The sequence below is a fragment of the Aureococcus anophagefferens genome, assembly GCF_000186865.1.
Source record: "Aureococcus anophagefferens unplaced genomic scaffold AURANscaffold_2, whole genome shotgun sequence".
NCBI classification, from domain to species: domain Eukaryota; class Pelagophyceae; order Pelagomonadales; family Pelagomonadaceae; genus Aureococcus; species Aureococcus anophagefferens.
The window spans coordinates 2,785,931-2,797,119 of NW_008705562.1; the positions used below are offsets into that span (position 1 = coordinate 2,785,931).

An 11,189-nucleotide genomic window follows, 5' to 3' on the forward strand; every position below is an offset into this window, starting at 1 on the left:
CATGCGTTACGAGCCCTCGACGCGTCGGACGACGGCGGCGCCGCGGTCGCCGCGCGCGCGAGGGCCGCGGACCTCGTCCGCGCGGCCATCTCGCAGCACGAGCCCGTGCGCTTCGGCCGCGTCGTCACGCGCGTCATGCGCGGGCAGCGGGCCCTCGTGAGCCTGAGCTACGAGGACGAGAGCCGCGGCCTCGGGCCCGAGAAGATCGCGTGGACGGTCTGCGCGACGACGCCGGGGCGGAAGAAGCGCGAGGACCCGGGCGCGCTCTTCGTCAAGCAGATCGAGCAGGAGGAGGCGGAGATCCGGGCCCACCGCGACGCCCAGCGCCACGACGCGCGGCGCCACGCCTTCGCCGAGGAGCGCCACCTCGCGGGCATCCACGCGGACGGTTCCGGCGGCGCGCACCTGAACCACGACATCTTCGCGCTCCTGGAGGAGGACGACAGCGACGTCGAGGGCGAGCTCCACGAGGACGAGCTCCACGCGCACCGCGCGACCTGGCGCGTCATATCGGACCCGGACGAGCCGCGGCACGCGAACGGCCTCTGGGCGGGCCCGCCGTTCCTCCGGAAGCGCGTCCCCGACCAGCTCGTCAAGGAGCTGGGCTTCAAGCCCGAGGTGCTGGGCGACCGCGCCTGGACCGACGCGTCGCGGGCGCGGCTCTGCGACGCCGTGGCGCCGCGGCTCGACGTCTGCCGCGGCGCGCTCGTCTTCGCGCGGTCCTGCGGGCGCACGTCGACGGAGCTCGCCAGGGCAGGACAAGAGAGCGAAATTCCCAACTTCAAAGGCTCATATCTCGGCCGATTTCAACTCGTTTCGGCTGATTTTTGGACGAGCGATCATCTTTCGGAACGGCCTCGAAGCGTGGATGCTTTTTCTGGAACGCGCGCGCGCGGAACACTCACGTTGAAGCGACGTTGAATCTCTCTTGTCCTGCCCAGGAGCTCGCGTCCGTCCGCGAGCGCAAGTGGGAGCAGCACGTCTACTGCCACCTCAAGGACGTGCCGTCGTTCCTGACGTTCCGCTCGATCATCTGCCCCCGGGGCTACCTCGAGCTCGTCTGCGCGCTCGCCTGGCGCGCGGACGCGGGCGACCGGGCCGAGGCCGCGGTCCGCGGCAAGCACGCGTTCACGCTCGAGCTCGGCGACTGGGCCGAGCTGGGCTACGGGGCGCACCTGGAGTGGCTCGACGACGCGGAGCGGCGGTTCCTCTGCCGCGCGCTGACGATGCGCCTCGAGAGCCGCCACGGCGCGCCCGTCTTCCTCGTCAAGAAGTCGAAACACGTGCTCTGGCCGACGCCGGAGAGCCGCTGCGCCTTCCCGCCGGGCGACGGCGCCGTGGACGTGCCTTTGGAGGAGCCCTGCGCGCGCACGGGGTCGTCGCGGTCCGGGCCCTGCGCGCCGGGGCCCCACGGCGCCGCGGACGGCGAGATCCTCTGGCGGTCCGTCGCGCGGCTCGCGACGCCGACGGCGTCCGCGCGCGACGTCGAGGACGACGGCCTGGGGCGCGTCTCCATGCAGCGCTGGCTCGTGTCCGCGCGGCGCGACGGCGGCGCCGTGGCGCTCCAGGCGAAGCACGTGCCGTCGGGCGCGACGGCGTACTTCCGCGCGGACGCGGGCCACTGGTGCGACCTCGGGCGCCTCCGCGCGCCGCTCCAGTGGCTGAGCAAGGCACAGCAGCGGGGCCTCGCGGCGCGCTTCATCGATCTGGGGCTGGTGGACCACCGCACGGCGGGGCTGCGGCAGCGCGTCGAGGGCGTCGTCGGCTCCGAGCTCCGCGCGCGCCTCGACGGCCGGGGCTCGCGCTTCGCGGGCGGCAAGCCGCGCGTGAGCCAGGTCGAGAAGGACGCGCTGTCCATGGCCGCGGCGGCGAAGAAGCTGCGCGAGGACCGCAAGCGGCGCCGCGAGTCGCGCGCGCGCCGCGCGTCGCGGGCGCCGCCGTCGGACGGCGACGACGCGTCCAAGGACGAGGAGTCGCAGGCGTCGGGCCTCACGGGCGACGACGCGTCGCAGGCCTCGCGCGAGAAGCGCGCCGAGGAGCAGCTCGCCGTGCCCGACGATTTGGGGTCGCTGGGGTCCGTCGACAGCGCGGACAGCGGCAACCGCGCGGGCAACGCGTTCCTGAAAGACGTCGTCGTCGCCGCGGGCCAGCGGCTCCCGTCGTTCATCGACGAGACGGAGCTCGACAAGGCCGCGAGCGCCGTCGTCCCGGACGCGGGCGACATCCCCGACTCCATCTACAAGGACGACAACCACCTCTTCGACAAGGGCGGCCACGTCGTCCGCGCGGACAAACAGAAGCCGGCGGAGAAGGAAGAGGAAAAACCGAACCCGGACCGCTTCCACGAGGGCGAGACGCGCGAGGAGCACCGCGCGTCCGAGCTCGCCTTTGAAAATCTGCGGCGCCAGGAGCACGAGCACGACGTGCCCCAGGGCGAGCAGGACAGCCTCGGCGACGTCGGCTCCTACGAGACCTTCGACAGCGAGTCGCTCGAGGAGGACGACGACGCGTCCGAGTCCGAGTCCGACGACGACGACGACGCCTTCGAGGTGTCCCACGCCGAGTACGCCTGGGCCCGCGACTTCATCGCCGCCGCGGGCAAGCCCGGCGTGCTGGCCAAGAACGCGCACCGCAACTTCGTCAAGGGCGAGCGGCACCTCGTCGACCGGCTCACGTCGCGCAAGGCCAAGAAGGTGCTCAAGGGCGGCGGCATGGAGTCGCCCCAGGGCAAGTTCACGGTCGCCGCGGCGGCGGCCAAGGCCTGCGCGCGGGAGGCCTACCTGGCCAAGAACGCGATGAAGCAGGAGAAGCTCGAGCACTCCATGTCGCGGCTCACGATCAACCGCGCGACGCTCGTGCGCAAGTCGCGCGTCAACTCCATCATCGCCACGGAGGCGCAGCAGGCCGCGGCGGACGCGACGGAGGCGTCGTCCCTGAGCGACGGCGCGCTCGTCGCGAAGCGCCACGCGGCCGACGCGTCGACGATGCTCGTCGCGCTCGCGACGGAGGCGGAGAAGCTCACGGAGCGCCTCGAGGCCCTCGCGCCCGAGGGCTGGTGGCCCACGGCCCTGCGGCTGCTGGACCCGGACGACGACGGCGAGCCCGACGGCGAGGACGACTCGACCTACGACGACGTCTCCGCGGGCGGCGAGCACCAGCGCCCCGGCGGCATGTCGCACGCGGAGGCGAAGCGCCGCGCGCGCCTGACGATCGAGGCGACGCTCGCCGCCGTCGGCGCGGAGGCCCTGACGCTCGGCGACGTCCAGCGGCGCGCCCACGCGACGCTCAGCCGCGTGCGGCGGAACCGCGTCGCGCTCTCCCAGCTGACGATGGCCATCGCGCGGACGCGCGCGCGCGACAGCGGCCGCGCGGCCGCGGCCGCGGCGGCGGCCGCGAAGCTCGGCGCGCGCGCGGGCCGCACGCTCGGCTGGCCCCTGCTCGCGAGCCGCCTGCGCACGGTGACGGACACGGCGCTCCGCTGCAACGTCCGCGACGGCGGCGACGCGCTCGTCGTCGTCGCCTCCAAGAAGCGGCGGCGGAACCGGGGCCACAACGACGGCGGCGCGTCGACGGACGAGTCGTCCGACGACGACGGCGACTACGGCCGCGACGCCGCGGCGACGTCGCTGCGCGTGCCGCGCGACGCGTGGCGCGGCCGCGCGGGCCACGAGGCCGACGCGCCCTGGGTCTACGCGTCGCCCGCGGCGCGCTACGAGCTCGGCATCCGCGTCGCGAACTGGGTCTGCCGGTCCACGGACGTCGAGGACGCGGCCGAGGCGGCGCGCGACCGCGCGCGGCGCGACGCGGCGTCGTCCGCGCTCGGCGCCGCGGGGGACCAGTTCTCGCCGCCGGGCACGCGGCGGCTGCCGCGCATCACGACGCGGGCGTCCCTCGTCGCCGGCGCGAGCCGCTGCGCCCTGGGCGTGCGGCCGGGCCCGCTGAAGATCGCCGCGGCCATCGTGCGGCGGCCGCGGTCCGCGGCGGGCGCGTTCTTCGCGACGGCGCTGGACGTCGGCGCGGGCGTCGTCGTCGTCGCGCGCGACGCCGCGGGCGTCGAGCTCGCGCGCGACTTCGTGGACAAGGCGACCGTGGCCGTCGGCGCGCGGGGCCGCGCGTGGCACCGGCGGCCGCTCGTCGCGCGTCCGGCCGAGCGCAAGAAGTTCCTGACGCTGTGCATCGACGCGGCCGCGGACGCGGCGGGCCGCTACGGGCGGACGCCCTGGGGCCGGGACCCCCAGAGCGACGCGAAGCTCTTCCGGAGCCGCGGCGTCGCCGTCGCGTCCGGCGCCGCGAGCGACCCCAACTGGTCCGTGCCGTCGCGGAGGCTCGTCGCGGCCGCGGAGGCGGCCAAGGAGCGCGTGCTCCTGGGTCTGGGCGAGGAGCGCGAGGTCGACGAGCACGCGGCCAAGGACCGCGACGACGACGAGTCCTACGAGCCCGCGTCCGAGGCCATGAACGCGCGGCGACGAGCGTACGCGGCGCGGCAGATCGCGCGGGGCGTCGCGCTGGCGGAGAAGGCGCCGCGGTTTTTGGGTTGCCTCAGCGCCGCCGAGGCGGAGCAGTCCTGGCGCAACCAGCTGCGGCGCGAGGCCGGCGCGGTGAAGAACGACGCGCGGAAGCGCGTGCAGCGCCGCGCGGACGACGCGCGGCGGGCCTTCGCGGGCGCCGCGGCGGCCATGGCCGACGCGCGCGCGCGGCGGCGGCCGGGCCTCGCGCTGCAGGCGGCGCGCGACGCCATCGCGAGCTTCCACAAGTCCGAGCGGGCCCTGACCAAGGGCGAGGTCGCCCAGCTCTACGCGTTCCGCGCCGAGGCCGCGCTGAACGTGCAGCTCGCGGGCGAGGCCGTGACGGCCATGAAGCACTGCGTCCACGGCTTCCACGGCGACCCCGTGCCGCCGCGCTGGCGCTTCCTCCTGGCCAAGTCGCTCCTCGTCAAGGGCGACGTGCGGCCCGCGCGCCACGAGCTGCGGACGCTTTTAGACCACGCGAAGGACGACGAGGACACGAAGCTCTACACGAAGTGGCTCAATCTCACGAAATGGAGCGGCGTCGACGAGTCCACCTCGAAGCTGAGGCGCACCATGGCCTTCGAGGACGCGCACAATTTAGCGAAGCTCCAGAGCATGCAGCAGCAGTTCGCGAACTACGACAGCGGCCAGTACGCCAAGGACCACCGGAGCCGCGAGGAGCGCCTCGCGCTCCAGAAGATGATCGACGACGCCGAGCGGGCCATGGCCAAGGCCGAGGAGAAGCCGCCGGAGTACGAGAGCTTCTACGACTGGGTCACGGACAGCGACTCGGAGGAGGAGGACGACATCGGCGTCTTCCGCCGGCCGAAGATCCTGCTGGACGCGGACACGCTCGTCTCCATCGTCGTCAAGAGCGCCCTCGCGCCCCTCGAGGTGCGCCGCCACGACATCGAGTCCGCGGCGGCCGGCGTCGCCGCGGACAACTGGCACCGCACGGACATCAACCAGGCCGCCGTCGCCGCCAAGGCCGCGCTGCCCATCGCCTGCGAGATCGCCGTCGACGCCTGGTGCCAGATGTACCCCGGGGAGCTCGGGGCCAAGGAGGCGAACGCGCTCGAGGCCGCGGCGCTCCGCATGGCGGTAGACACGTCCGCGACGCTGAGCCTCGCGCGCAAGGAGAAGAAGCGGCACCGGGCGACGTTCATGCAGGAGGTCGGCGTCGACGAGCTGCCCGTGCGTTTATTGTCGGCGACGACGCCGCGGTCCGTGGGCCGCGTCTTCGGCAAGGCGGAGACGTACTGCGTGCTACGGGTCGAGGAGCGCGAGGAGGTGCCCGAGGAGGAGGACAAGACGAGCTTCGGCGAGTCGAATTCCCGGGCCATCGCCGCGAAGATCATCTCGATCTGCGACGGCAGCGACGCGTCGTCGGGCGGCGGCAGCCAGCACCGCGACCACGTCGTCTCCGTCGCGGAGCTCAAGTCCGCGCTCTTCCGCTCCGAGTTCAACGGCTTCGTGACGTGGCTCATGCGCAACGAGTCGTCGGTCTTCGCGGCCTTCGACAACGGCAACAGCAAGACGCTGGACTACGACGAGCTCATCTACGCGATCGAGCTCTACGAGTTCAGTCTCCGCGAGGAGATGGACGAGCAGGAGCGCGCGAAGGAGAAGGAGGACCAGTCCCGGGAGACGGCGGAGGACCGCCGCGCGTCGCGCCTCGCGCGGCGCGAGACGAAGCGCGCCGCGGAGGCGGCGAAGGCGCCCCCGCCCGTGCGCCACGCGGCGGGCCGGCTCCGCGTCGGCGACGTCGCGCCGGCGCCCGTGCCCGCGCCGACGGCCGACGAGGCCCAGGCCCTCGAGGACGCGGCGACGACGCTGGACATTCTGGCCGTGAACACGATCACGAGCCGCGTGCGCTTCGCGGAGGACAACGAGGAGGACCTCGACTTGATCCACTGGGAGGTCGGGCGGACGCAGAGCTCCAAGTCCAGGGCCGTCAACGCGCCGGCCTACTTTGGGAACCTCTACTCGCTGCCGCCGCCCATCGAGACGAACGAGTGGTGGCCGCCGAACAGCAAAGAGGAGCCCGCGAAGTGGATCTTCGTCGTCGAGGTCTGGAACAAGGACGTCATCACGGGCATGAAGCGGCTGGAGACGTGCGTCGGCGAGGCGCGCATCACGGCCCGGGACCTGTTGGACACGCTCCACGAGCTGCCGAAGCCGCCGACGGCCGCGGCGAAGAACCCGACGGCGACGGACCCGGCCGTCGTCGAGCTGCCCGTGCGGCCGCGCAAGGGCGCGAAGCGGCGCGAGCGCAAGCGGGCCGGCGGCACGGTGACGCTCCACTGCTGGCCGCCGCCGGCCTGGGCCGTCGCGCCCGACGACGACGAGAAGGCCGAGGACGACCGCGAAGCGGCGGGCACGAACCTCGACCTCTCGAAGCGGGACGAGAAGCCGCCCCTCGACGTCGGCGTCGACATCGGCGACGAGGACCTGCTGTCGCAGATCTCCATCGAGAGCGGCCTGAGCCTCGGCAGCGGCCAGCAGGCCGCGGGCGCGCCACCGGAGAAGCCCGCGACGCGCGGCGCGGCGCGCGCGTCGCGGGGCTCCAAGGACTCCAGGGACGGCGCCGCGAAGCCCGAGGAGCCGCCGGGCGCGCGCCGGCCGACGCGCATGCGGCCGGGCACGCGCGAGTCCATCGCCTTCGCGAAGCGCCAGACCGTGCTCGCGGAGGAGCGGGCCGCGCGCGACGAGTTGGGGGTGTTGGGCCGGCTCTCGGGCTCGCTGAAGCCGCCGCCGCCGAAGCCGAAGAAGGGCCTGCTCGGCGACGACCACGAGCGCCTCTCGCTCCAGCACAAGGCCGCCATCGAGGAGGAGAGCGACGCCAACGACTCGAGCGACGACGACGAGGGCTCGGGGCCGCCGCGCGACGACGGCTCCCTCGTGTCCGCCGTCTCCGAGGACACGACGCTCCGCGCGCCGCCGGACGACCAGGACCTGCCGCGCGAGGGCGACGCGTCCGCCGAGGGCGTCCGCTTCGCCGACGACGACAGCCTCGTCTCCGCGGTCTCCGAGGACACGACGCTCCGCGCGCCGCCCGAGGCCGGCGCGCCCGCGGCGGCCTACGAGTGGCACGGCGCGCTCACGGAGGTCTAACTGTGTGTGTGTGTGTTCCAGTCCTCGGCCTTGCGCGGCGGGCGAAGGCAGGGGCCGAAGTCCAGTCCTCGGTCTTACTCGGGGTCTCGGCCCGGTCTAAAGGGCCACCTCCCGGCCCTCGGCCGGCGTCCTCGGCGTCTTCTACCCGTAGAGGTCGTAGAGCCAGGCCTCGGCGCGGTCCACCCAGTCGCAGATGGGCGCCTTGTCGAGCCGCGCGAGGATGATGTCGCGCGCCGCGTGGACGTCCGCGGCCTCGAAGGGCGACGCGTCCGCGCACGCGCCGTAGTCGTGGCCGCCGCGGTCGTAGATCGCGAGCTGGCTCCGCGGCCCCGCGCGGTTCTCGAAGTAGTCCATGGACGCCGTGTAGCTCGCCGCCGCGTCGTCGACGGCGTGGGCGACGAAGGCCGGCGGCGCCCGGTCCTTGGGCGTCACGTGGCTCGACGGCGCGACGTCGTCGCCGGGGGGCAGGAGCGCGTTCAAGATCAGAAACGACGGCGTCGCCGGGGCCTCGTCGACCCAGTCGATGGGCCCGTAGGCCCGCTTTGCGCCGACGGCCCGCGCGGCGAGGTGCGCGCCCGTGTCGAAGCCCGCGACGCCGACGGCTTCCGCGTCGACGCCGAATTGGTCCGCGTGCGCGCGGACGTAGGACACGGCGCGCTGGAGGTCCGCCAGGGCGTCGTTCGACTCCTTCTTGCCCGGCTTCGGGATCTCCATGGGCACGCGGTACTTGAGCACGAAGGCGACGAAGCCGCGCGCCGCGAACGCCTCGGCGACGTCGTGGCCCTCGCGGTCGATGACGAGCGCGTCGTAGCCGCCGCCGGGCGCGACGATGACGCAGGGCTGCGCGCCCTCGACGTCGCTCCGCCGGCCCCGGGGCCAGTGCAGCGTGAGTGTCGGCACGGAGACGCCGTAGAGCCGCCGGATGCCGTCCGCGCCGACGCGGCTCACCTCCGCGGGCGCGGGCTCGGCCGCGTCGCCGGGCGGGCCGTAGGGGAAGAGCGTCGACGTGCCGTCGTAGTCCGGCTCCATGTGGTTCTCGTCGTTCAGGGGCAGCCCGGGCAGGAATTCGAGCTCCGGCTGCCTTTTCGGAGGGAGCGGCCCGGGCGCCGCGACGCGCGGCTTCGCGGAGGCGGTCTGGGCGGCGGCGGCCTCGGCCTCGGCCTCCTTGGCCGCGGCGGCGGCGGCCGCGAGCTCGCGCTCCTTGAGCACGGCGGCCTCGCTGGGCGGGACGAGCTCGAGCTCGCTGAGGACGCGCTGGCCCTCGGCGTCGTAGACGACGGGCGCCGGGTCCTTCCTTTTGCTGTGGACCACTGCGTGCTCCTTCTTCTTCGCGCCGCGCACGCCGCCCTCCGCGGCGTGCGCGGCCGCCGCCGCGACGACGACCGCCAGGAAAAGCATGCACGCGGTTGTTTGCGATTGTCAATACATCGTCCGAACTTTTTTGGGGCTGCCAAGAACTCAATCAAAATGCGAGAGGAAACTTCGCAAAGAGCAGTCGTATTGCACTCGAGTTGCAGAGAACAGGGAGGCCTCAGTAGGCTACTAGTACTAGTACTAGTGCTGTACTCGTAGCTAGCACCCCCCCCCCCCCCCCCCAACGCCCACCTCATCACTCCGCGGCGGCCGTCTCCTTGGGCTTGTTCTCGTCGAGGCGGATGCCGAGGACGTAGCTCGAGTTGCGGCAGGTCTGGAGCGTCTGCTCCTTGGTCAACACCCACTCCGTGGACCGGTGCTTCGCGAACGTCTCCTTGTCGCCCTTGGTCGAGTTCGCCAGCACGACCCGGTTGCCCTCGTGGTAGCGGCCGTAGCAGAAGTCGAGGAGGAGCGTCTTTCCGCAGGCTTCCGCGACCAGGAACTTGCCGTCGAGGTAGAACTGGGGCGCGACGCCGACGGCGTCGTCGTCCGTGGGCTGCCCGACGCCGAGGAACGCGTAGTTCATGCCGCCCGCGCAGGTCGTCTCGCCGTCCTTGAGCACGATGGCCAGGCCGCCCGTCGTCTTGATGGGCCCCCGCGCGTCCTTCGTCGGGAGCTTGGGCGCCTCGACGACGAACTGGCGCGGGTCCCCCTTCGGCACGAGCACGAGCGCCATGATCAGCTCGTCCGGGTCGCGCATGCCGCCGCCGAAGACCTGCTTCACGGCGTCGGACGCGTCCGCCGGCACGCAGGCGCGCGTCGCGGCCTCGTTGGACCGCACGAGCAGGCCGATCGTCGCGAGGATCTGGTCGAGGACGTACTTGTCGAGGTCGAAGTCCATGGGCTCGCAGCCGGGGATCTTCGACGCGGCGCCGTTGTAGGCCGCGATGCCCGTCTGCCACGTCGCCGTCAGCGTGTGCTTCTCCATGACGGCCTTGACGACGGGCTCCATGCTCTTCGCCAGCGCCGCGTCCGCGGTCTTCACGAGCGCGTCCGCGAAGGCGCCGCCGGGCTTCGCGCAGAGCTCGACCATGTTCTCCGCGGGCTGTAAGTCGGCGATGATCGCGTCGTAGCAGGCCTTCGTGCGCGCGTCCCGGGCGACGGTGAGCGCCGCGTCCTTCATCGACACGGCGAGCGCGTCGACGACGTTCGTGATCTCGCCCGCGAGCTTCGAGCCCACGAGCGGCACCTTGCCCACGGTCTCCGCGAGCCAGTAGAACGTGCCCGCGTTGGGCACGGGGATGGCGTACGCGGGCTGCGTCCAGGTGTCGAGCACGGCGGCGGCCGCGAGGGCCGACGCCACGGACGTCGCGAGCACGTCCGTCATGGCCTTGAACGCCAGCTGCTTCTGGAGCTCCGGGTCCATGGCGTGGAGCGCGGCGATGCGCTCCTGCTCCTCGGGCGTCAGCGCCTTGGCGGCGCTGGCGCTAGCTCCGGCGCCCATAACGCAGACTAGAAGGCTGCCCGCCGCCGGGGAAGTGCGCGGACTGCACCTTGCAGTGCATGCTTACGTCCGCCGCCTAGAAGATGCCGAGGGCGTCCTTCTGCTTTTTCTGTTTCCAGGCCGGGAGGCCGTGGAAGGCCGCGATGTCCATCTTGAAGTGGGTCGCGAAGTCGGCCTCGCTGAGGTAGACCTCGAGCTTCGTCGGGTCGACGTGGGGGAAGTGCCGGTCCGCCTTGAAGGCCTGGAGCTCCTCGAGCGTGAAGAGGCCGTGGTGGTCCGTGACGCGGTCCAGGTCGATCTTGTTGTTCTCGAGGTGCTGGCGGGCGACGGACATCTTGTGCCGCGCGGCCGACTTGGCGCGGCGGCCGCCCGTGTCGGCCGAGTCTGCGACGTCCGGCGAGAACCCGACGGCCTTCTTCGGCGGCGGCGGCGGCGCGGCGGCGCCCTCGTCGTCCGACGACGACACGTGGTCGTCGAGGTTCACCGTGTGCGTCACGGGGTTCGACGTCGCCCGGTGCCGCGGCAGCGACGACCGCCGGCGGACGGGCGCGGCCGCGGCGACGGGCGGCGCCGCGGGCGCGACGGGCGCCGGCGGCGCGACGGGCGCCGGCGCGACGGGCGCGGGCGGCGGCGCGGGCGCGGCGACGGGCGCGGGCGGCGGCGCGGGCGCCGCCGCGGCCAGCGCGGCCATGGGATTCATCTTCATCGAC

The 11,189-nt window shown here is 73.1% G+C and overlaps 1 protein-coding gene across 1 annotated transcript in view; it reads right to left on the bottom strand.

The window, feature by feature from the left end:
• Positions 1–9,231: 9,231 nt before the first annotated feature.
• AURANDRAFT_61398 (hypothetical protein) overlaps positions 9,232–11,189 on the bottom strand; it is a gene marked incomplete at both ends in the record, with an annotated part of 2,513 nt that continues 555 nt past the window's right edge. Inside the window, 2 exons of the mRNA XM_009035038.1 lie at positions 9,232–10,446; positions 10,670–11,179. Of these exons, the coding sequence (XP_009033286.1) occupies positions 9,232–10,446; positions 10,670–11,179 (1,725 nt within the window). The remainder of the gene's footprint in view (positions 10,447–10,669; positions 11,180–11,189) is intronic.